The sequence below is a fragment of the Pagrus pagrus genome, assembly GCF_965226575.1.
Source record: "Pagrus pagrus genome assembly, chromosome: 1".
NCBI lineage: Eukaryota > Metazoa > Chordata > Actinopteri > Spariformes > Sparidae > Pagrus > Pagrus pagrus.
This window is the reverse complement of record NC_140185.1, coordinates 15216821-15243089: the sequence shown is the minus strand read 5'-3', so window position 1 is coordinate 15243089 and position 26269 is coordinate 15216821. Positions and strand designations below refer to the sequence as shown.

The following is a 26269-nucleotide window of genomic DNA, read 5'->3' as shown; positions in this document are numbered from 1 at the left end:
TTATAAAAATCCTGATATCAATATGTCAGCCAATATACACACATTATTTGAAATTATCCTTCAAAAGTTATCATATTGTCGCATATCAGACACCATATCCCCTGGTACTGATATACACCAATCAGGCATAACATTATGACCATCTGCCTAATATTGTGAAGGTTCCCCTTGTGCAGCCAAAACAGCTCTGACCTGTCAGGACATGGACTTAGGACCTCTGAGGGTGTCCTGTGGCGTCTGGCACCAGGGGGTTTATAGTGGATCCTTTGGGTCTTGTATGTTGGGGGGTGGGGCCTCCATGGATCAGACCTGCTCCAGCACGTCTTACAGATGCTCGATCAGATTGGGATCTGGGGAATTTGGAGGCCCGGTCAACACCTTGGGCCCTTTATTGTGTTCCTCGAGCTGTTCCTGAGCAGTGTTTGCGGTGTGTCAGGGCACATTGTCCTGCTGGGGGGCCACTGCCATCGGGGTAGTGCTGTTGTGATGAGGCGGTGTACTTGGTCCACAACCGTGTTTGGATGGGTGGTGCGTGTCAAGTGGCATTCACATGAATGCCAGCACCCAAGGTTTCCCAGCAGAACATCGCGTTGTGATGAGATGATCAATGTTATTCACGTCACCTGTCAGTGGTTTTAATGTTGTGGCTGATCGGTGTATATCTGTGAGAGGTCCATATCAGCCAGTAATGTCAACCAACTGATATATATCGGTCGGGCTCAACGCAGAATACAATCATTTTCGAACAAATTGTGTTTACCATGTATATTATACTTTATACCATCCTTTGTTTTTGTTTTACAAAGTGGTGAACCTAGCCCCACCCTTGCATGCAAACCACTGAGCGCTTTGAGGATGCCCCTTTTATACCCAATCACGACACAATCATCTGATACCAAGTAACCTGTTTACCTCTCGAATGTTTCAAACTGGTGTTTTTTGAGCATCCACAGCTTTCCCAGTCTTTTGTTGCCCCTCATAAAACAATATATTTTCTTTGTACTATTTTCAATTGAGTTTATGTTAAATAATTATCAGATTGCAGTTGCATTTATGTTCAACATAGCATCCTAACTTCTTTTTCTATATGCTGATGAAACAACTGTTTAAACAACACCTTAAATGTAAAAAAACCCCTTGATCTATAAATCAACAAATGCTCAAGATAATGGCCTGTTTGTATACACAGTATATTGTTGTCGACTGGCCCTCCTCAACTGCACAAGATGCAGACAAATCCTCATTCTTATTCACTTTGCAGCCTAATTTACCGATTCTCGTTGTTGACATTTTTGCTGGTAAACAGCTAAACTCATTGTCAACAGCACCAAGTACAAGAAGTTAAAGGTATTTTAACTTCGAACTTGACTCTGCCACACTTCAAAGGTGTTTCTATAGTCTCATAGCAACAGCGGGAGCCTCATCTAGTGCTCCCCCAAAAATATCTGCCAAGTGCTTCCAGCTATAATACAGATGCTCAAAGTACAAAGGACTTTAGCTCGCTTCACCTGTTGCCCAAGGCATGTCAACTGTGGCTGCCTTTGAGAAATGTAGTTTAGCCTGGATGCAGCAGTTCAGGCTGCCGACACAGTGAGGGAAGGGCTCACAGATTTATTCAAGGTTCACACAATCAAAGCTGCGCGTGAAGCACTGTTATCATTTATAATTCAGGGAAATGTTGGTTTCCTTTGTCACGTAGGTAGAGATTGTTGTGTCGATTGTGGAGCAATGTAGCAACAATTATAATCTTTGGGTGAAAACTGCTTCAGGAAAAGAGTATCCAGACCAAAATTAAGTTATCAACAACTTAACATCAAACTGCAGAAATGTGCTAGCTAGCACATAGGGTGCAATTTGGGGTTCAGTGTCTTCTCCAAGGACACTTCAACATGTGGAAAGGAGCTGGGGATCGAACTGGCAACCCTGTGATCAGTGGATGACCTGCTTTACTTCCTGAGCCACAGTCACCCCAGGACTTGTTTATTATGAAAAACCCTTCACTGCATATGATTTACTTACCTTGAATTCATAACATCAACAGCAGTCAGCTTAAAATGGCTTAAAGTGAGAAGCTCAACTTGCTAAAGAGTAAAATTTTAACTTCGTATTAATGGCCAAAATGATGTTTATTCAACATTTATCAGGTAGAGATGATGTATAAGTGAGAATAAGGCTGATAACCTCGGGATGCTAATATTGGAATTAATTTATGTTTTCCATCTGTGTGCATTTCTACTATCCGTGGTTGCTTGGTGAGAGATATCAAAGCATAGAAAAATCCCACAAGCCATTCGTGCTTTTACCACCAGGGGCTAATTAGTGAAAGAACTTTTCCCCAGTCTTCAGCTTGTCTCTTACCAGTGAAGCCAAGATGACAGGACATGTTGTAAAGAGAGAGGTTAGAGCATGTAGTGGCAGGTGTTCAGCTTAGTATTTGAAAGTTGTCGGGGGAAGGTCGTCACAAGTGAAGAAACACAGGCCTGCGTCTTCTGTTTATTTACATGCTCCCTCCCTAAAGGCTTTAAACATTCACTTTTCTGGCCGGCAGATGGCTGCATTGAAAGGCGGAGCGTTAATAAAGAGCAGCTGGTGAAGTTTTGGCCTGACCTTCATGTGATGAACGTGCTGCAGTGAGTGGTGAGTGAGGAACTCCCCAATGACAAGTGCACCTGACGTAACTAGTGTATAAAGACATATAACACACACACACGTAAAACAATTCTGTACTTTTTAAATGACATTGAAAGATACTGAATTCTTCATTTTTGTATAAACTTTTGTACTAATGCCACACATTCACACATGAAAGTTTTCCAGTTCCTTGCATTACATTCACTTGGCAGTTGGGGTTTAAGTGCCTTGCCCAAGGACACCTCCAACACTGATATTGAGGTCTCAATCGCAATCGTCTGGCACGCATTTCTGCCCTGTAGGCAATGACTCCAGCTTTGCCAAAGATTTTGCCCTTTCTCAGTACATATATAGCCTTAAGTTTCTGCCTTTCATGAGAGATAGAAATGCTGGTCAGTTGACTGACTCAAATGCTGGATATAACACATATGCAGTGTTAAATTGAACATATACCGGGAACTGCACTTGGCAAAAAAGCTAGCTAGTGTGCTGGGTCTTAACCAACAATGAAGAGCCAACTGCATGGCTGACCTTTGCATATACGCTGTTCTGTGTTCAATAAATGCTGACACAAAAATACACATAGGCCTCCTGATCATCATTCGTCAGACTAAAGGGGTTGGTTAAAGTGAAGAGAAAAAAAAAAACCTTCCCCCTCATGATTCCATGACAACTGCACAATCACAATTACGGGATAAAATGTGAATTTTATTCATTAATTTAGTCCCAACGTCAAGTTACAAGCCATCTTAAATACATTTTTCTGTGAAACATAAAATCATTGTAATTTTGCAAAAAGCCTACAGTGTGCCTTGGTTTATTTTTTGAAGGAGACTTGCATGTTACATTTTCTGATTGAGACCATCTTCCACCCGCTCAAAAAGCCCTTAAAAAGATGGTGTAAAATTGTTTTTACCCCAGTGAACCTCCATCACACTGGCAGCTGACAGCATGACTGACTATCTAATATGAAGCCAATATTGACATAGAGATAAATTGCTCAAACTTTACTCGGGGCACTTCCAACATGCTTTGGTTACACGACAGGCGGAAGTTTGACTGGGTGTCAGAGTGGTTGCATGAGGAGGAGGTGAGAAGGCACAAGGACAGCTGAGTGACTTGATAATTGAGCCCAGGGTTATTCACATGTAAGATAATTTAATGAGTCAGACAGCAGAGAGGGTATCCTCTGCTTGGGAGCTGTTGACTTCATTAAGAACAGTAATGGTGTGTAATGATGTGATAAGGCTTTGGCCTGTCAGACAGCAGCAGCAGGGTGTTGACACCCAGCACCATTAACATAATGGAAGTGCACATAGTATTTTTAGGGCATATGTTGTCTGTCTGAGTGGCTGAGCTGGGGGTCAGTGGTCAGGTTGACACAATGAATAATGTGTTGGGAGGTTTGTGCTGCTCGTTTCTCTTCATGAAAAATGCTGTTACACAAAACTGATGACCTGCTCCACTGCTCAACTTGAAATTTTGTGACCTAAATGTGTTCGGTTATGCAGAAAGTTCAATATTGTAATATACCAGGATATTAAAAAAGTATTCAGGATCAGGTCACAGCCCTTGGCAGGTTACCTTTTAATCAAAGAAAACTTTTTGCCCACAAAAACTTCTCCTCTGTGTTTTTCACGAGGAACCAAAGTTTATATTTCATTCTATTTATTATTTATTTTAATTCTTTCTTTCTAGCTGTTTAGGGCCCTGACACACCAGGCGATGAGGCAACATGAGGCAACACAACAGGCATTCATTGCCACTAGTTCTTTGTTGTTCACCAAGTTCGTTGTGTCCACCTCTCTACGTCTCCATTCAACATTTACTCAAACATAATGGTTGCACAGTGGGTAAATTACAAAGAACACGATGACCCTGTTTTGTTGTTAGAACTTGAATCTCCTACAAACCTGATTCTTGTTTTATTCGTTATCAGTCTCATTTTCCCTTCTAGTCCTGTGGACAGAATGTGCTAAATTAAATTCTACCTTTTAGATTTAGTTTCAGGGGATTTAGTTGTTATTTTGACCCTTTTGTCAAAAAACAACCATCAGGGGCGGGGTGAGAGATTCAGGTCGTCAAACACAATCAACCTGGGGACTCAACAAGCCACTATCTTTCTCAGTTCTTAAGCAAACACAATTAAGCCTTTTTTTAATAAGAAATCAGTTCATCTCAGTCTGCATGTTTATAGGCTGTGGCAGAAAACTGGAGCAGCTGGAGATATCCCCACTGCAGATGCACACAGGGAGAACATGCAGCATGTCAGATCGGGTTCAATCCCATGACCTTCCTCCTGTTAGGCGTCAGTGACACCCATTAATTTAAACAGGGCGAAATTATCATACCTCCATGGTGTGGGATCACTGGGTCTGGCCTTAGCATGTCGGTCATTCACATGCAGTCGTTCATTGTCTTTGTCTGTCGGCTATTATTCTGGAGTGCAAGGGGGTTGGGCATCTAGAACTAATCCCTGTACGCGGTAGCTAGAAGGAGGAGATCAAACTCTATCCACCTTTAACCACTGGGCTTTAGTGCCACCACTCAAATGCTCTGTGAGAAACTGGCGTTAATATTTCCTGATGCAGTGAAAGATTGAATAAGAAAGGCGATATTAACACTCAAACAGAGTCTATTTTGCCTGTAGACATTAAATTTCCGTCACAGACAGAGTTCGCTCTACCTTGCTGAAGATTATTAATCTCCTGTGAAATGGAAACAAAAGTTTGCCTTTCTTATGCTTCTGCTTTATGGACTGAGATATGAGATTCAGCACAGCGCCTGCAGAATTGCTCCCAATTTAACGTTCAGAGGAAAACCAAATAAAGTCTGTGGTTGTGATTGGCAGAAGGTTAAACAGTCTCTTATCTGCAGACACAGGATATATAATCACAGAGGGATGCTCACATCACATCGCCCCACCTGAGAGGCTGCTCTGTCCGCAAAGCCTCAGTGAAGGGAGCTATCAGGTTATTAATCACAGGCAGAACAGCACCGTGGCTGCCACCTGGTTGCTAATGCATATGTTAAGGTACAGCTTCCATTAGACCAGAGCTGGATCAGTTCAGGGTTCACTCTGCTTTTCATTTTATGCGTCACCCCTGCTTAACCCAGCTTCCACCATCTTTCTCAGTCTCGATTTTTCTTTCCCCATGGCTGTTATCTTATTTGTAGACAAAATGTCAGGGGCAACATTTACATACACAGGTTATTCTTTTGCTACAGTAATTTGCATTAGAGTAAATGTATGCATATACCTCTCATTACTATTGACAGTATCCTGAGTACACACGGTTTCTGATTACGAGAGGCCGTGCTGTGATGTGTTTCATTATCATATTTATGTAACCTGTATTTAACCTTGCTGCAGTTTCCGCTAAATAATCCCCCTGAACCGTACACAACTTTAAATAAAACTCCTTTGACAAAGTACTGATGGAGACCTTCATACCTGCAGTAATACCCTAATTAACAAATATCCTAACAGTTAGTAATATTTTGATTCTCCCAAATTTCTAACTTACTTTCAAGTTAACAGCTTCTAGAAATCAATGCATATTTGACACATACAGAGACAAATTGATCACCTTGTTTGTAAGAGCTCATTCCCAACATTTGACAAAGGGCGACAAGTTACAATAAACATCCATCCATCCATCCATTATCTGAAATCGTTTATCCTTTTCAGGGTCACAGGGGGCTGGATCCATTCCCAGCTGACATTGGGCGACGGCCGGGTACACCCTGGATAAGTCGCCAGTTCATCACAGGGCTGACATATAGGGACAAACAACCATTCACGAGCACATTAACACCTACAGACAATTTAGAGTAACTGATTAACCTGACTTTGACAATAAACAAACAAACATAAACAAATGATACATCAGTATGCCTTCTTGCTCTCTCTTCTCTTCGCCAGGGAGTAGCATTCAATAAAATCTAAAATTGTATACCCTCAATATTGTGTCAGTTTTCCCTTTGCTATCGATCATGGGATCCAGTTTCAATATTTCTTAAGGTATTGTATCAAAGTTAGAAATTCAACACTAAATGACCTGTTACACTTATGTGGCGACCCCTGCTGTTACCTGTTCAGCACTGCCCTTATGATCCCCCTAACGTTTCTCTTTGGTTCTACTTTGCTTATTTAACGCATTCTAAAACATTCATACTCTGTTCTCATCCATCATCTACATCACTGACCCTATTGACACCCACATCCCATGCTTTGTGATCTTTTATGTTAACATTTCAGTTACTTTTGTTTAATAAATCATTTTTTTAATCTTTAAAATGGTGTGTCCCCCTCTACATCATGGCCCTGAGAGCCTGGTCTGTGTACATTTATTTTGTTATTTAGTCATTCTCATACAAATGCCCAGCCAACACAGGCTTATAGAACATTAAGTATCGTGTAGCTGTGCTGGAACAACACTTGGCTTGAAGTTGTGTTTAAGGAAGGATGCCAAAAAACAAACCAAGTGTAAAATCTCTGTAGTCATTCAACCAGAAGAGGTCACCAAGTATAAAGGATGGTTCACTTAAAAAGTAAGTCACTTAAATCATTTAAAACAATTTTGGAAAAAAAAAAAAAAAAGACTTCAACCCAACCTTAATCATATAACAAACAAAGCCCTTCTCCTCTGGGAAATCATTGAACCCACTGTATACAGCCAGTGGTAGTGCAGTTGAATGCAACTCTGCACACAAACTGTATTCATACATGAGGACTGATACGTACTAAGTGGTTTATGCTATAAAATAAAGACATCACCTCATTAGGCCAGTGATGTTTGTGCAAAGAGTTCCGATTGAGGATCTTTACACTTATGAAAAGTGTAAAATAAAAAATAAGAGCAGCATAATCAACAACAGGTGCAGTATTTTCATGTTACCGTCCTGGATAATCATGAGGCAAGTGGACGACAGAGCTACTGTCCTTATGCGTACTCTACTTTATGTGTTTGCTGTCAGGTTCCAGTAATGTTGACATTTGCAGTGTGGCCCATTGCCTGACTTAATTTGTTAAAGTGTTGGTTAATTTACAAGCTAATCAAGAAGAACTGCTATCAGCAGATTGTATTTACCCATGTCACATCATCCTTCCCCATGTAATTACAGAGGTTAACAGCAGCTCTCAGTTTCACACCTTTACGCAAGAACTCATGTTGATATAAACAACACACGCACAACAGCTGCTGTGTACACGACAACCTTCCAGAGTGCCTTTTTTAACTTTAATTCCAAAGACCTTGAGGAACTCAAGGAAGCAAAGATTGTAACTTCATGTCCTGTTTTCACACCCACAAAGATGCACAACTGAAAGATCATACTAAAAAAAGAACCCTTTATTTTCTTTGTGATTTCTTAAAATGCAGTTAATCAGTCAGAACGGTCTCCCTGAAAATGTGTCCTAAAACAAAATGTAGGTTCACGGATTAGACTGCCTTTGAGATGTAATCACTGTAATGAGTGGTGTACCAAACATTTTGCAAATACATGTCCAAACCTCAGCAGAGTTAGAAAATGACGATGAATCACTTTTATGATAATGAAATTATGTTTGTAACTCTCCCAGAAAAAACAAAATGATTTAACATATTTAGCATCACTGAATCATGACCCAAGCATCTTCTCCAAAGTGCTGAAATGGTGTCAGCTCATGTCTGTGAATCTAAATTGTTGAGTTGTGTAATTATCTTTTGACTCATGCTTTTAGTTTTTACAAATGTATCCAACTCACCAAAATCAACACTATTTGTGAGCATTATGAAATATAATTCCAACATGGTGTCATTAACTAAATCTGCCAAGCCACTTCCACCACAAAATGAAGATACTATACACAGATCCCTTCTTAAAAATCTATTTTATTTTTTACAAAATTCACAAAGGAATACAACTCTGAATACCTTCCCCCAGCCCACATCAAAAATAGTACAGTGTATGAAAAAACACTACAAAAAACATGTCAGTAGAGAGTCTTTGAAGTAACTTTGGAAGAGCAAGAGGTAATTTGTTGTTCCTATTTCTGAGAGTTTTACAAGAAATTCACATCTGTTCATTTTCAAAAGCTATTTAGCTCTGAGAACAGGAGAATGATGCTTTGAGATCACTGCTTTTCATTTTTCATTACAATAAAGCCACATTACTGTATTTCTGTTAATGCAGACTATTCCTGAAATATGCAGTAGTAATGTTAAAGTTTGGATCCAGTGGGAAAGTAGTTCCTGTGATAGCAGGAAGCCATGGATGTTGCACCAAAAATAGCACATCAGAAACAATTCTTGCCACTCAAGTTTGCACTGATGTAGTTTCCATTGAGTGAGGCAGCTTTGATGAGGCAAACTGGAATGAACCAGTGTGTTTAAACGCACAACAGAGGCGTCTTTTCAAGTATGCTGTTTGTGTGCGTCTACACATCATAATTTCAGAACGCCTTAAAAAAAGTCCTTATTCTGCTATAAAAAAACACACTATAAGTCCAGTGGCACAAAAAAGCCATAAACAGGGTCCTTTCAGTCTTCAGTGTATGTTAGTGCATCCTCAACCTGAGCCACATTTTACCATTGTAGTGGTTGTTGGAGGCTACACTGAAAAAGCCAAATCCAACTGATCAAGTTAAACCCAGCCAGGAACCAAACCCAGAACCAAACGGCAAAATTGTTGCGGCCCAGATCTGGCCCACACCAGACATGTGCATCCGGCCCATATACCACGTGGAATGATGGCACTTGGGCAGTCTTGTCTTGTTTGTCAGATCTGAGCCACAAGCAGGCCATATCATGGCCACATGTCAGCCATGACCGGACTGAATAAACCAGAACTGGCCTAAATCACAGTTCATTCTATTGCTCAGATGTGGCAAACAAGAGCCGAACCGCCCTGGTGCCATCTTTCCATGTGGTATGTGGGCCAGATGAGGGTGTCTGGTACAATTTTGTTATCTGGGAAATGTATTTATCCTCACCTGCTGAGGTACAGTAATCAAAGTAGTCAAAAGTAGTAGTCAAACACATGCCTGCATCAACCATATAATCCAAATGAATAACATCAGAAACAATAAACGTAATAACCAATAACTCCAAATAAGATGAAAACCAGGAAAACATTATGTAAACACTCACTGGTCTTCTGTATCAGTTGTTATATTCAAGTGTGATTTCCGTTTCTCCTTTGAGTTTCAGTAGACGACCCACTTTTGTTCATAAGGGTCCATTCTCGAAATGAGTCTATATGCACTTCACACATGAATCCCCACATCTGTGAGCACCATTAATTTCAGTTTCCAGGGTCGAAGTAAGAAAGGATGTAGAAAACAAAGGAGGATGACATGAAGTGTCCATTTTCAAAGCAGTCTTCCAGGTAGATACGTTTCCATTTATGATGCCAAATCTCTTGAATCGTATTCCTCAGAGCCGTGTGGTGTGTAATCACCTCTCATGGGAGATGGCAGTCCAGTTTTTGAGTGAGAAGTGACGACCTCGGCACCGACCACTGAAGATTGTTAGATTGTTACTCCCGTGAGCAGCCACTGGAACCCCCCTTCTTAGCAGCGAGAGCAAAGCTGACTGAATTAATCCAGGCCGTGTGCGGCTGCTTCCTGCTTTGTGAGATGCTTTACAGTTCCATATAAATTCTCTAATGTTTTTTTATTGGGAGTTGTAAAGACACTTGAATGTATTTGAATGGGTAATGACAGGAACAGATTCCCAAGCCTTGGGACTATTTTCATCTCAATGGTTAATTCTGCTATTACGGTTAAGGGGTACATTTATCTATTAATGTAGATGTTCTTCTAGTTTACTAACTGCGGGTTATTAGAGTTATTGTCTATTCTCTGGTATCTATTACACCATGATACTTTACATTACTAGGAGCCCTTTTAAACAGCATTGTTAAGTTCTAAGTGTAATCATGACATAACGACCTTATGAGGTAACAAAATCGGTAGCAATGAGAGTTTTGCAAAAGAAGTTCGAGGCACTAGACATTTGTTCACTTGTGGTGATAAAGGCACATGTCTTAAAGGGACAGTTCAGTTCAAAATCAAAAATATATATATTTCTTCTTATCTGTAGTGCTATTCATCCATCTTTATTGTTTTGGTGTGAGATTCCAAGTGTTGGAGGTTTCAACAGTGGAGGTGTCTGTGTTCTCTCAAATATAATGGAACTAGATAGCACTCGGCTTGTGGTGCTCAAAGCAGGAAGTAATATATTTTCAAAAACTGCTTTGTGACAGCGTGGGTATAAACGTTATTCGCGTCCTCCTCAGTTAATCTGTAAAGTTAGCTTGGTTATTTGGCTGAGCCTCTCATCCATGTGCAGACACGTGCTTCCTTCTTCGCTGTGATACAGAAAGAAAATAGTTCCCATCATGAATCTGCTCTTATGATTTCCTGACAGAGTCATTGCTGTTTCAATTTATGTATTTTGTGGTACTTTGTGTACCACAAGCTGTTTGCCATCTAGTTCCATTATATTTGAGAGAAGGCAGACATCACTCTAGCTGATATCTGAGAGAAGAAAAGATATATTTGTTTTGTTTTTGTGGTGAATCACCAACTTGGTGAACAAATAAGTTCAACCTGCCTATGAAAGGCACTTTATACAGACTACACAAGTACATTTAGTCATTTATTCACAGATACCATTGCTTCTATGCCACTCACTATAGCAGTTTCGTAAAGAAGTGAAGCACAGTGTCTTATGACAGGTGCTGCAATAGACTGGTGACTTTCTTTTGCAGACCACACATGCCCTTCTGCCAGCAGTGGCCCGATATCTGGGAGAAACATGTGTCATTTGTTCTACAAAGTATGCTGGCAGGTGACCAAAACCTTGAACATCAGGTTGAGCTGGGACCTCAGTGGATGTAGAAGGCTCTGCGTCTGTGGAATCAGATTGCCACAGGGCGTTGAATGGGGAGGGAGAAGAAGGCACTTTGAAAGGTGAGGCATGAAAGTTGTGCGGAGCTGACCGGCGTGGTCCGGACCCTATATCAGCCAGGGACACAATCAGCTGCTCCCTGAAGGTTTTCTGCGTTAGTTCGGGGCGATTCTGCAGTTTGCACAATTCCTTGTGGAGGATGAAGGCGTTCACAGTGGCTATGTCCACAAAATGAAAAAACAAAGTTTTGTACCATTTCCGGGTTTTATGGAGAACATTGTAGTAAGAAATGAGCGCATCTGACAAGTCGACACCCCCCATGTACTGGTTGTAATCTTTGATGCAGCCCGGAATAGGCACTTGCTTCACTGTCCACTGTCCATCTGCATCCTTCATTTTGCGCTTTGCATTGTCATTGCTAAACGCCTTGTGTAAAGTGGAACACATTGTTACCTGCCGAGTGTCTAACCACTTAACAAACAATATTGCTCCTTTTCTGATCCACCGGATAGTTCCCCTTGGTGTTTTTTCGTGCATGTCGTTCTTTTTCTTTTTGGGATAGCCAGATATGGTGGAGCGAATAGTGCCGCATGCCCAGATTTTTCTCTGAAGGAGGTCAAGGAAAAGTGTTGGACTGGTATAGTAGTTGTCTACATAGAGCTTGTATCCTTTTCCCAGGAAGGGGATTTTCAGCAGTCTCATGACAATATCATAGCTTAGTCCTTTCCCTGTAGGTTTACTGTCTTTTCCCCCATACACAAAAAAGTTTAGGGTGTAGCCACATGTTGAGTCTGCTAAAACAAAGAGCTTGAAGCCCCATTTAGTGGGCTTGTTTTTAACGTACTGTTTTAACCCAATTCTTGCTTTGGTCGCCACCATCCGTTCATCTATGGAGATATGCTGGTAGGGGTGAAAGAAAGTATGGCAGCCTTCCAAAATCTGCTCATAAAGTGGCTTTATCTTGCATAGTTTATCATACCCTGCTGTCCCTTTCTTCTGATCATTAGCTGCTTCAACTGAAGGATCATTCATGTGTAGATTGCGGGAGATTGTAAGGAAACGTCTGCGTGCCATGACAGAGGCAGGAAATGGCAAGCTAAACAGCTTAGATCCTTTCCAGAAGTCTACCAGAGTTTTTAGCGGCACAATACCCATGTAGAGGACGAGGCTGATGAAGGAATACATATCTGCTGTTGTGACAGGAACCCAACTGTCCTGCTGGTCTTCCTGTGTCTTTTTCGCATAGGCATTGCTGTTTTTTACCAATGTGTTGATTACTGTTGTAGAAAAGAACAGCTGGAACAGTTCGAGTGGCGTGTAATTCGCAGTTCTGTTCAGCTGCGGCCCAGCGACCCTCTCAGGTCTGAACCGTGGCTGAGGAGGCTCGACATCTTCCTCGTCCATGTCATGCCACTGGTCTCCATCGTCTCCTTCATCATCTTCCTCTCTCACAAGCTGTCTTTTTGCTTGCCTCTTTCCACTTCGAGTTTTCCTGCATGGAGAGGAGACTGTCTTGTCAGACTTGGGGGAGGAGGAGTCTTTTTGGGGTGTAGATTCATGGTGGAGCTTTTTTCGGACAGGACCATCACAACAGACACACCGCTGTTCCCTCCTCTTAGAGGGGGATTTCCAGGGTGGTGACCCCGGAGAAGCAGAAACAGAGCACTTCCTGTAAATTCTTCTCTTTGGGGGCGAACTGAGCCACTCCTCATCTGAACTGTCTTCGTCAGTAGAGTCCTCCCTGTAAATAAAGAAGAAAGGCAAGAATTAATGATATAGTGGTCAGTCATTTTTTTCTATTATTATTTAGTATTTGTCAGCTATTTCATTCCCCAGACTAGCCAGAAATAGACACTGTCATCTGGTAAATGTCATTAACGCTCTGTCTGTGTTCTTTCAAACCTCACTTATAGTTTGTAACACAAGCTTTCTGTTAAAAATGTTTAGTGTTCATACTGGGAACATTTGCACATTCTTTAAAAAAAACAAACTATTACACTTCTCATTTAATTTTTTTTTTTTACTTAAATTATTAATTTTTTTTTTTTTTTCTATGCTTCTTGACTTGCAGTTCATCGTTGCAACATGTGAAAACCTACTTGGCAATAAACCCAATTCTGAGCATCAAGGTGATATCTGACAAAGCTCCTCCAGAACCACAGGACATGATTCAACCGTTTTTTTTAATCCCCATTTGCACTGGACTAGTAATAATAATTGCGGAAGACATCTGTGTTCTTAATCCTTTGTGAATCTTCCATGTCAATAATTTGTAAAGAAGACCATTCCACTGCACTTTACATACTATATTTCACCAAACAAAACTAATTTGATAAAATCAGTACCATGTGAATCGGCATGTGGGTTATTTTGGGTTGTATTTCTTTTAAAGCCGCTGTTTTCTGCTGTCAGACAACTGAACAATTGCAGTCAAGAGCTGTGCTGTGGGATAGGCTATACTGACGCGCTAAAGATGACAGAGAAGGTTGGGAGCAGTGAAAGGTTGTTATATTCGAGAACAGACACAAAGTGTCCGTTACTTGATTTAAAGAGCTGCAAATGTGTAAATATGCTTGTAACGCTTGCATTGTAACCCTGTAAACTTATTTAGTGTGTCGAGTAACGACTTTTCTTGAGTCTTGGATGTTCAGAAGGTTTTTCAAAAAGCAGGAGTCAAAAATCAACAGGAGTCCTCAAAGCTGAGTGCAGTTGAGCTTTTATTGCCGGCAGTAAGAGCTGAGATCATACACAGGCAATGTCCATGAACAACTGATCTGATCTAATACATCTGATGTCTTCTTTAAGCCTAAAAACTGGGCATGGCCTCTTGGTCTCAACCAATCCTTACTCTTCCTCACTTCGGTTGACACGGGTATTTTTCCTTACAAAGTCCCGAGCTTTCCGATGCACCTGGCCGTGCCCTGCCGTTACTGACACCAATAGCTTTTGCTCTCTGAGTTTGGTTATTTAAAAAAAACAGGTACTTTCCAGAATACACCATTAGCTCTTAGTGACTCTGGCCTTAGCCTTTTTATACAGGTTTCCCTCTGAATATATCCCATTAGCTTTGATCACTCTTTGTACTGCATTTTTAAAAATAATAAAAGTGTGGTATATTTGGTTACATTTTATTCTAAGTTAACACAATACAGTATATTAATCATCAATTCGATCAATAGGTGCATGTTCAGTCAACTAGTGCAGCGTAGTACATGTTTTAACCATTCATTTATGATTCCTTCAGATTTTGATTAGATTCTTTAACATCTAAGTACTTATTACCCGTTGTCATTAATCACTAACTACTTGCTTATGGTTATATGGTTTTATGGTTATATGGTTTTATGGTTATATGGTTTTATGGTTATATGGTTATATTACACTTCAAGTGGAAAAATCAGCTCTAAACTATGTATTAATGTGGATGCTGAAGAATGATCGATGTTACACAGAGCCTTGACATCATTTCCAGGAAACAGTGTCACTAGATAAGAGTAAAAAACAGACAAGGCGCCACATGAAACCCAAACGTCAGGCGGTTATTTCTAAATTACATGAGGTCCCCTGGTCGTCCAGTGCAAATAGAGCTTTAATTGGAGCACAGTGTGAAAAATGGGCTGATGATTATATACATTTTGGTTTTCACCAACATCAAATTCTCATCTGTTCCACAATAACACATTTAGAAAACATGGTTGTTTTTAAGTCCATGGCACTTATTTATAATGCATCTATTTATTTTATTTAAGTTTTTGTCTACATGAATCAAACATATTTTTTTATAGAATATTGTTATATTTCTATCCCATTCTATACTTGCACCAAGAGCATTTCAGAAAGCATTTGTCACACTGATGTCTATATGATGGTATATTCAAATCTTCTCCTGTTTGAATATTATATCGCTTTGTCATTACCGCTTCAATCACCATTTTTATTATCATTTTATTTGATCCTGTACTCAGGCCTGACTTTTGAATGAGATCTTGATCTCAATGTGACTTCCTGAACAAATAAAAGTTAAAAAAAAAATGTTGCACACCCTCAACTTGACCAAAAGCTTTTTACCTATGTGTTATATCAGTGTGTTGACCATGCTATTACTATGAAACATGTTTTATGAGATGTTTATTGTCTTTTGCCCATAGTTTATATCAAGCTGGTGGATAAGTCAAAAAAAGATGCAGTAAAGAAATCGTATGGGTCAAACTTTGCAGAGTATGCACAGCAGGGGCACACCAAAATGGGTTGCCTTGACACACTCATACCCTCCACCCCCACCACTTTCACTCTCTCTAACACACACACACACACACTCTCTCTCTCTCTCTCTTATCTGGAGGCCTACCGTTTTGGTATCTTTAGATAAAGTGGACCTCTGACTTGTGTCCAAATGAGAAACACACACAAACATGCGAACTGAAGAGATTAATGAAAATGTCAAGAGTGAACTTTGTTCAACACACTCAACAACCAGCACTACACAACAGATGCTGCCGGTTCACATGGTTATGTGGCCTTCTGGCGTTTCTTTGTTCTTGCGACATGTTGCACTCGCATACATACAAACAACACACACACACACACACACGAGTCTGTTGGAGGAGCAGGTACATGCTGTAGTACTACTACATGCAGGACAGAAAGGTGGTTTTGTGCTCGGAGGCACACCTGCCTGCTGTCATATAAAACAGTCTGTTAGCTCGTTCGAGCCTTGTTTGGTCCCTTTGTTCATCAGGCCCGACCTATCTTATCTAGTCTAAGCACGTTGTGTGTTGTTGGGATGGAGCCAGCTCAGGGCGTCTGCAGCTCGGCTACTCACTCATCTGATCCTCGGCCCAGCCCCTTCGGAATGTAGTCCTCGTCCAGGCTGCAGAGGCTGTTCTCACTATCAGACTGTGAATCCGAGTGCAGCATCTCTAGTTCATCCTCGGACTCTGAGAGCAACATGTCTGAAGCGGGACGAGTTGGAAGATTTTAGCAGAAAGTTTCAGCGGTGTGTGTTGATCTCCCGGCGGCCCTCCCCCTCTGTTCCCCTCGGCACACTGGGAGAGAACAGGTTGATTTTACGCGGGTGCAGCGTGTCGACAGAATGTCCCGCCCCCAACATACCATATATGGTTAGGACACTGATTTCATTGGCTATAGCTTCAAGAGGTTTTCACGGTTCGGTTTCACCATTGGATGGATTAACTGCCAATAAATGGCAGACGGGTCTCGCGTAAGGATGCGCTCCGGGATGGGCGGAGGGATTTAAAAAACCTCTAGGACGCTGGGTTCGGTCCTGGGCTTCTGCTAATGTCAATGAATCATGATATAAATGGTCAGATTTCCTATCACAGTGATTGCCGCTGAACAGTAGCCTATATTTTCTTTTTTTAATAATGGATGACCTAACTTTTTAACAACTTTATTTGTCAGTCTCTAAAATGGTAAAGTGAGGGATGAATGCAATAATAAATGAGACTGTGAAACCTTCAGCAAGCAGGCCAGAAATTGCATCTGTGAGCTGGTTGATTGATTCAATATTAATCAATTCCACCCTGAAAGTTTTTACTTTAGTAAGTTATCATTTCTAGACAACAACAGCAGAATTGCACTTTACTATCCATACAGGCTAACAGCAATAAACAGTGTCTATGGTCTTCAATGCTTCCCCATGGCCATTAATGTTAGCATTATTTATAACACTGTTTCCTTCAAAGTTTCGAAAATATTTTACCAGGGTTGGTCCCATGACTGAATACCCTGAACGCTCCCTCGTCATGTTTCCAAAAGAATATGCATGACGTTGAATATGCATGACTGAGTCTCTTGGGATTTCTGCCCTTTGCAAAAGAATCTGAGAGAAAGATTTTCTATTGACATTGTTCATTAAACCCCTGCCATTCAAATAACAGAGGGAAGTTTTGAAAGAGACCATTTTACCCCTCCGCTAATGAAGGATAATTAGCTGTGGTAGGACAGCAGCACTAAAACCTTGCCAGTGAAAGCCTGTATTGAGGTGAAGGTCACATGATTGATTATTATGGGGCGTCTTGAATGAGACTGATATCATGATCCAGTGTGGTGGGTACAACATCTGAAGTTTGCCAACACCAGTTTAAAAATCATATTATTGCATCCATATCTTCTTCACAAAAATGCCTCTCAGAGCAGTTCATTTGAAGACATTGTGGGTTAGATAGCTACTGAAACAAAATTACCTCTGACTACTTTTTTTGTATTCACATTTTGATCCTGATGCTTGTAGTGCTCTGTGCTTGCTGGTTACAGTGGAGTCAGAGCACTCTGTCCTAGATTTGCTGGCTGAAGTTTAAAAAAAACTTTCAGCCAAAACATAATTGATACTGATATTTGATATAATGATATTTTTTAAGAGAAGAAATGTTAAATAGCTCTATATTCCAACAGTTATCACTGTTATAGCGTGTCAGTAATCGGGCCACCTTAGTCCATGTTGTGTCCGTCACTTCATGGACTATCTGCATTCAGACATTCACATGCAATAATGCAATCAATACACAATCTGTGTTATGCAATCATCATCTATCTTTGTTTTCTTCCTTTTACGAGCAGTTGTTTTTATGATATCATTTAGGGCAATTCATGGCTGGTAAATGTTTGATGTGTGAGTTCAAAACGCTCACTATTATCTGAGGCAAGTAGTTGTCAGCAGCATGGGCACGACATCTTACACTAATGTGTGTTTGAAAGTGCAGCAGTCTCATAATCATCTGTGTTACTCAGAGTGTTTCGGACCAGACGGCTGCTGAGTGACCTTGCGTCCCCTTTCCCATTAAGAATCAGAGACAGCAGCGTTAGCCTCAGTTAGGAGGCTGAATGAGCTCCCACTCACTTTTATGACCTCAGTTCTCGACAATGTGTGGAGGAGCTGAAGGAAGAAGCCAAATTATTGCTTCTCATTCATCATGTGAACGCCTTAAAAGAGCTTTAGTAAAGGTAGTCAGTCCTTTTGCGACAACATATTTAAAGCAGGTAAAGGGTCAGCTTACTGAAAAGAAAAGAAAAAACTTTCAAACGTCAACCCAATTAGCTGAGTTAAATGGAATTTTTCTTAATAAAACAAGAAAAAACAACCCACAGACCTCACTATAAACATTACTTTCTCCGGAAAAGTCCCTGATGGGATTAATGCTGTAGCAATGGATTTAAAGCTCAGCTCATGTGAGACTTTATGGTACAGGTTGTTTTTATCACAGGTTATTTTTTATTATTTAATTTGGGATAAGGTAAATATTCCCTCAACATCATTATTTCACAGCACAACAAAATGTGGAGGCAATAAACGCTTTGCAAAAGCGCCTCAGTCTTTCTGTTTACAGCCAGAGTCATGAACCGGTCATGAATTATTCAATCTGTCATAGCTGTGATTTCAAATTCTGAAAAGTTTAAAGGTCCCATTTTACTCACATTTCAGCCTTTTGTGAATTTGTTTTTCATCGCGCCATGCCCCAAGATACTGCAAGTGTGCCACATCATTTATTTATTTTCCAAATTGCTGGAAATTCTGCTGTGCACAGGGTTTACAGAGAGTGCAGTGCAGGTACAAACACCAGTGACATGAGCTTATTTGAACCAGCAGCTCGATTTACATTTTAAAGTGTAATAACTGCTGAATCCAAGTCGTTCTTGGTTTTGACATGATTATCTTCCAATAATTCATGCTTCCCTGTACAAAAGTGTTAAGTTATTAAGCATGATTTTTCAGTAATGAAACAAAATCCAAAATAACACTCTCTTGAAAATACTTTCAGAAAGCCAGGGAAATTAGTTTTCCATCCTGTCTTACACATTATTGTTTGGTTTGAACTCCATGCTCCCAGTGCACAGTGATCTTTATAAAACTGTTAATCACAAAAATGTGCAACTCTGTGATCATTAGAGGAAAATAATGAATTAGTGCCAATATTTGTGGTCCATGGTGAGCAACAATTTGCCCAAAGATTTCAGTTTTGTCCGTCTGTTTTGGACATCCATTTGAGTCCATGTGGACTGCTGACTGGAACTGCCAATAAAAAAAGATTTCCCGTATTATCTCATGCATGCTTGCACTATTTTTTACTGAAATAGTTGAATCGGAGAATGAATGTGGATTTTATTAACAGCCACTTTTCAAAATAAAATAATTGACTTTAGACCCACAGTTCCTCATCCTAAACAAACCAACTCCTTTTCAGAGGCTTATTTTTCCTGAACTATTCTCAGACAGCTTTATAAATTGAGTATCACTCTCGACAGGCCCACCATATCAAATGTTAGCAGACAATTTGTTACTAAAACTAATCGATGTTATAGGGGTGTACCTCAAAGTAACAAGTTTTGTGAACTATGATTTAGTGCCACTATTGGGGATAAAGCTGAATTTTTGGGTGAATCTCAATACTCACAATAATGGTGCTATTTCAATGGCTATTTAATGTGCTGACTGATGTCAGCTCTGATAGAAGGAGAACTAGTTGCAGTGATTAAAAGTCAAATGTACAATAAAGCCTCCTGCCGGTCTTCAGCAGGGGGAAAAGTGAATACAAATCATAGAGCCTCACAGTGAGCCTTTAGTTGCCAATGTGTAAATGTTTTAACAACATTGCACTCAATAATCGGATCAAGGGTACAACAATGCTCCCTGCTGCACAGCAAGTCATCTAAGTGGTTGTTGTAGCACCGGGCAGGCCTCTGAATGATGCATGTTATGGATGTCTCTTCTCATCTGGGCCAGTTGATAGGGTGGTGTGGGTTTATGTGTGTGTGCGCGTGCCTGCACGTGGGAGGGGTTTATGATGGCGATGACACTTGTCACATGTCCTCTGTGGGAGTCTTCGGGACCGTTGCTTGTCTGAGCTACGCCTGTAATCTCTGCTCATGTTTAATACAGTAGTTGGAGGATTCTAGATGTTTAAGTTCTGCTTGTTCAAGTCCCACTTTTATAAACCATATCAACGCAGAAAATGAACACTTGGGTCAGACACTTCATGGTTCTTTGAGAAACAGTCAAAGGTAAAACGTTAGAAGAGATGTCAACTATGACTCCCAGGAACCCTGTTGCTATTTGTTTTTTGGATCAACTTTTGGATGAATGCTCTTATTTGCACCTCTGGCCAGTTTGGCTCTTGCTTCTTCTCACTACCTGTGCAAGTGTTGAGAACCAGAGGGGCTACAGTGACATTTAACCAACTTTACAAGAGAGCCAAAGTAAAAACATGACCGTATTTTTACTTTGTTGAATTCAGTCTTTAATATTATAGCTATATAGTTCAGTGTTCAGTGTGAGGTCCTTTGGCTTTTGATTAATAACGCTGGATTGGTTTAGAATTCACATGTGCCCTTTTGGCAGTCGAAAGAGCTCATCAAAGGTCTTTCAAATAAATCATTTTCGGCCAAAATGTCACTGAAGCCCCTCTGGTTCTCACCCCTCGGAGGGCAGATGAGGCCTCTTGAACGACACAGTAGTTTCAAACTAAAACATGAAACGATTTGTCAGAGATGAAGTTGAAATATGTGCAGTCTGCGGCTATAACATAGACATACAGTACTGTTAAATTGTTGTTTTGTTGAGGAATGCTGAGGGTATCATAAAAAAAGTAAAACTTTAATCAGCACTGCTCATTTGTTAAAAGTCAAATGTAATCTTTGTAGTAATCTTTGTAGGAAAAAGAAAACCTCTCATGTCAAAGTCAAACACACACACAACCATTTACATGACCGTTAAGGTTAGTGTAAACTGTCGTGTAAATGGTTGCGTGTGTGTTTATCGTGGTTGAGTGTGTGTTTGACTTTGACATGAGAGGTTTTCTTTTTTCTACAGAGATTACATTTGAATTTTAGGAGTTTTTTTTATTTTCAGTCTAATCAAACCTTAACCATATGGGTATGAGGTTAAGGAACAGTCACATTAATAATCTTTGTAAAAGTCATTTGTAAAGGTTTTTTAAAGCACTGATACATGATGATGATGATGATGATGATGATGTTAAGGGCACAAGCTCAGAAAAACGCTCATATGGGTCAATTTGGAAGGCAATGAGCAATTTCTTGTTTTTCATTAAGACTTGTAAAAATATTCAATGGGAGAACTCACTTCAGCTGTTTTACTGGCCATACTGTATGTGTATATATGTATATATGCAGTTTTGATAAAGAACAAAGGAAGTGGAGCCAAAGAGGAGACGAAAGAAGAGGCCCTTGAGCTGTTTGGAACAGAGTAGCGTGCGCAGTCTTCAATGTGCGTGCAGCTTTTATAACTGTTTCTTCAGATGAAATATATATGATATGTGATGCATATTGCATCAATTTGGATGTCTTGTCCTGCTGTTTTTCAACTGCTGTGTAAATACCTGACAGGAAACAGTCAACCTTGACTGAGTTTTCAGACGTTTCAGTGTTGAGCACTTCATGCAAAGCCTCTTAAACTTTCATGACCCTTGGTTATCAGGTGTGTGTGTATGTGTGTTTGTCTGTATGACAGAGTGAGAGAGAGAGAGAGAGAGAGAGAGAGAGAGAGAGAGAGAGATAAAGGGTTAAAAGAAAGACTGAGAGATAGGAACAGGCAAAGAGTGTTGTTCTTTACCATCCATCATCTCTCAGCAGCATTCACATGCTGGTGGAGAAAACAACTCCCCTGACAGCACCGGGCTGATGTTTACTGAGATCGCCATAAAAACTAAAAGAGAATGAATGATTCAGACCACTGCAGCAAAGTCTGCAGCATCTACTGCTCTCTGGGCTCCCAAGGATTTCTGCTCCCACTGCCGCCTCACCTTCTCCTCATCTACACCTCCATATTTATTTTATTCTTCTCTCGCTTTCTTTATTCCATTTGCTCTTCACCTAACCAAGCAAATCATTGCACCTCCTACTCTCCACCCACTGTGCTCACCGCTCACACACCCCTCTCTTGCAGCACACCTCCGTCTTCCTCTGATACCTTCTGCTCCAGATCAGTGTTAAACAAGTTAATTCATTTATCTTTTCCAGGTGTTCTAATGTCTATTGTCAGTGTTTCTTTTGTTTGGATCATTGATTCCCGAGCACTGATTACTCTCCTGTTTCATGACTAATATGATTTAAGGAATTCAGATGTAACACAAAAATGGGTATGATTTTTCCAGGATTGAAGCCGTGTTCACACTTGTAGTTTTGGTTGCCTTATTTAATACCTACATTGGTATATGAAACTAAACAAGAGATATAGTTCAATTCCTACTGTAGAAACCTGATTACTCAGCCAAGTCTAACTTTAGCCCCTTAAAGGTTATGTGGAACAAATTAACAAGTTTATCTTCCATGTGATCCATCAATTTATCTAATGGTGTGCAGTAGGGCTGATATAAGTATCTAATCCTTTATGGGAGGGTAGTAGCTGAATGTTATCCGTCCATGGTGGCCAACATTTTGCCCAAAGACATTCATTCAGAATTTCTGTTTTGGACATCCATTTAAAAGATAACTAAGTCTTGTGGAGTACTACTGCATATGTGAAAAAGTAGTCTAAAGCCTTTTGTGGCTCCAGAGGAAGCTGCATGTAATCTGATAAATTGCCCCCCGTGATGTCTTCTCAGCATTTTGGGTAATGTAGGCGCTAGGTTTTGAAAAATAATGAAAATGTGTGAAATATAAAAGGTGATATCTCTGGCTCTCCTGTATCAATTTTGATTTCACTGTGGTAAAGAAGTACAATGCTAGACCAGTGGACTGCTTTTCAAAGCCTAGTAACCCACAATGCAGATTAGCCACTGAGTGACATCACTGGAGGCAATTTATCAGATTTCATGCAACTTCCACTGGAGCCACAAAAGGCTTTATACTACTATTTTCACCTAGTCCTATGAGAAATTGGGAAAAAAAGAGAAAGATTCTCATAATAATTAATATGATATAATATTTTATTTCTGGGATTTAAATGTTCAGATCAGATGATTGCGGTTGGATTTTACCAACTGCCACATTTCAAAATAAAATAATTCAATTGAGAGCCACAGTTCAAATTCAGGTGAAACAAAATCAATCCCTCGTCCTCAACAAACTTCTTTTCAAATACCTCAGGGGACTTTTTGCCCTGAAGTCTTCTCAGGCAGCTTTATAAATTGTGTATCACTCCTGTCAGGCACATCGTATCAAATGTTAGCAAACAATTCCTGACCTTTTACTGAAACTGATCAATACCATAGTGGTGTACCTCACACTAACAAGAGGTTTGTGCACAATGATCTTAAAACCCCTGCTGGTGAGACAGAATATCTATCACACACTGACTTTGTGAAAATTAATGTGACTTATTAATCAAATGAACATTTGACAATTAGAAAAAGCAAACATTCTGACAACTTCTTAAACATTGATTCAGTGACATTTAGCCAGCAGGGGGTTATCAGAGGATTCCTAGCTAAGTATCATAATGTAAACATGACATCCAATTTCTTGCCTTAATCTGATTACTGTCAGTGAGCATGAAAGTGACTTGAGCCTCCTTCTACCTCTCAAAATCGAGCAGCGTTTGACTCACCATGAATAGATCATTTTGGAAAAATGTCACATCGCAGTGAAAGAGAGCGATAGAGGAGGATGGCATTTCCAAAGGTAACAGCCTCCTCTGACCACACACAGCCATGGAGCTCATTAAATCTTCAGCCTGGCCACTTTTCTTATCAGTCCTGTCCTCGGAACAAAACCCTCAGGCTCAAACGGAGATTCAATTCAAGCTGCATACTGGCCGCCTTCACACCAGGCACATTTGTAAAAGTTCAACTCTGAAAGACTTTCTCCTTCAGCTCGCTTGATGTGAGATGACAACAAAGCCATTCCAGCCGTGACTCAAAACAAATCTCCAGCAAAAAGGGTGCCTTGTCCTGTAAAGAGAAATGAGTGAGGTTCAATAGGATGGTGAATGCAAACTGAACCAGCTGCAGGAAATCTCCCTAAAACACAGGTGACTATGGATGTAAGGATTTTTAATTTAATTTAGTTAATTTAAAATCTGCTGCTCTTCCATGTATTATGCATTAGAAATTATTGGACTTGGATGTAAATGTAAAATCTTCTCTAACTTGTATCATCACATTCCTGTCAGGTTTCGTGCAAATGCTGTGCTTAAAAATCAGAAAAGAAGTGCTTCAAGTTAGCAGGCCTATGCTTTCTACCTCTTACATAAGATGAATGCATCGAATTTTGCCTCTGTGATATCTCAAGTCTCATTGTCAAAATATCTGCAAAGAGTAAGTTCTGCAGCAGGTACAACTGGAAAGTGGTGGATAATAGATTTATTCACTACAGAGTGGTGACTATATGCCTTTTAATAGCTGAGCTGTCAGCCTCAGGGAATCATTAGAGCATGGTGAACAGTGCAATGATAAAATGAGATAAAGAGTTAGTGATCTCACCCAGACAGTTTCCACCATAAAAACTACTGAAATGGTTGTTTGTTGAAATGCTCACATATGACTTCCCTTTTCCTTAGAAGGGACCTCTTGTTGTCATCCAAGGAATGTTAAATGAACAGAAAACATTCTCAAGAGCAGTTCCTGAAGGGAACACCTCTGAATGTTTTTAAGGACAACCTGGAAAATGTTCTTGTCCTGCTTGTCGCGACAAAACCAAGTGTTTTTACCGAGACCTCAGGACATCTACAGCGGTGTTTGTGGGGACTGAAACAAGGAACTATTTTAAGCCAAAACAGTGTTTTTCAAACCCAAACCAAGCATTTTTGTGTTTAAACCTAAAACCTTGTGACAGGAGAAAAATAGCACCTTGCTTTAGAGTTAACTTTTGCAAAAATCTACTTACTATGGCCCTCCAGCACCACCAGCACCATGCTGAGAGACGCTCCACAGAGACAGGTGTGTGAGGTGCAGGTTAATTGGCAGTTGACCAAACCACTGTGAGGCATAAGTGTTTCCATTGCATATTATTATATACTTTCAAATTATATTTTTTCACTGATAAAGGTTATTGAGGGGGACAAATCTCTCTTTTTCCAAGAAAGGGGGTCCGAACCTTTTGCCTCTTGTTTAAATGAAAATATGGAGATTAATGACTATATGTATATAAATAAATAATATATAAAATGCATCCCATCTCGAAAGCTTTAAGGGTGCATTCCCAGTTAGTGGGGTCTCCGACAAAATTTTTCATTTACATATTGAGACTTTTTGGCACAGCACAGCTGACAAAAGACAGGACAAAAATGATCTCAAGGGTGACCTCACCTGCATAAAATAGCCTCTGTTATAAATAAATCATGGGCTGGTGCATCATAAGTCTGCAATTCATTCTGATCAATCTGTAATCAAGTCACTGCTGATTTATCATGAGTCATACGTGGAAGATGTTGTCACATCTCTGCCAGTGCTTCAATCCGCAATTCTTTTGTGGAAGATCTGATAAACGAGCCTCATTGTTTGAAGAAACAGATGGGCCCCCTGTGACTCTCTTAGCTGACTTGACCTCTCAAAGCTACATGACAGGAAAGCAGCTACAGCCCGTACAGATTCAATCCCACCAGCTGTACAACATTCCTCTGCTGCTGCTGCTGCTGCTGACGCTCTGCTGTCCTGGAGAGCAGCAGAGGTAATCGCTCCATTCGGTCCTCATTATCCGACAATGCTAAATGGATTTTTCGGTTGCTATAGCACCTAACAATCACCCAGTGCAGACATGGGCACGCATGTACATTCAGAGTAATGTGAAAGGCACATTGCTTTGTATAATTCACATTGCCCCAGGCA

General features: G+C 40.3%; 2 protein-coding genes across 3 annotated transcripts in view; one reads left to right on the top strand and one right to left on the bottom strand.

The window, feature by feature from the left end:
- The window catches only part of LOC311259594 (protein kinase C-binding protein NELL1-like), a 282733-nt gene that overhangs the window by 117538 nt on the left and 138926 nt on the right, over window positions 1-26269 (top strand). The gene's annotated exons all lie outside the window — the stretch shown is intronic.
- On the bottom strand, window positions 8490-16547 carry LOC311259611 (piggyBac transposable element-derived protein 4-like). Its single transcript, XM_084356846.1, has 2 exons — window positions 16351-16547; window positions 8490-13269 (listed from the first exon to the last, which is right to left on the bottom strand). The coding sequence occupies exons 1-2, from the start codon at window positions 16476-16478 to the stop codon at window positions 11277-11279; spliced, it is 2121 nt and encodes a 706-aa protein (XP_084212972.1). The 5' UTR covers window positions 16479-16547; the 3' UTR covers window positions 8490-11276.

Coding starts and splice junctions, on each gene's coding strand:
- LOC311259611 (XM_084356846.1), bottom strand. CDS start 16,478: ATGTTGCTCTCAGAGTCCGAGGATGAACTAGAGATGCTGCACTCGGAT. Junction 13,270..16,350: donor CTGGGCCGAGGATCAGATGA/GTGAGTAGCCGA, acceptor CTTTATTTACAG/GGAGGACTCTACTGACGAAG.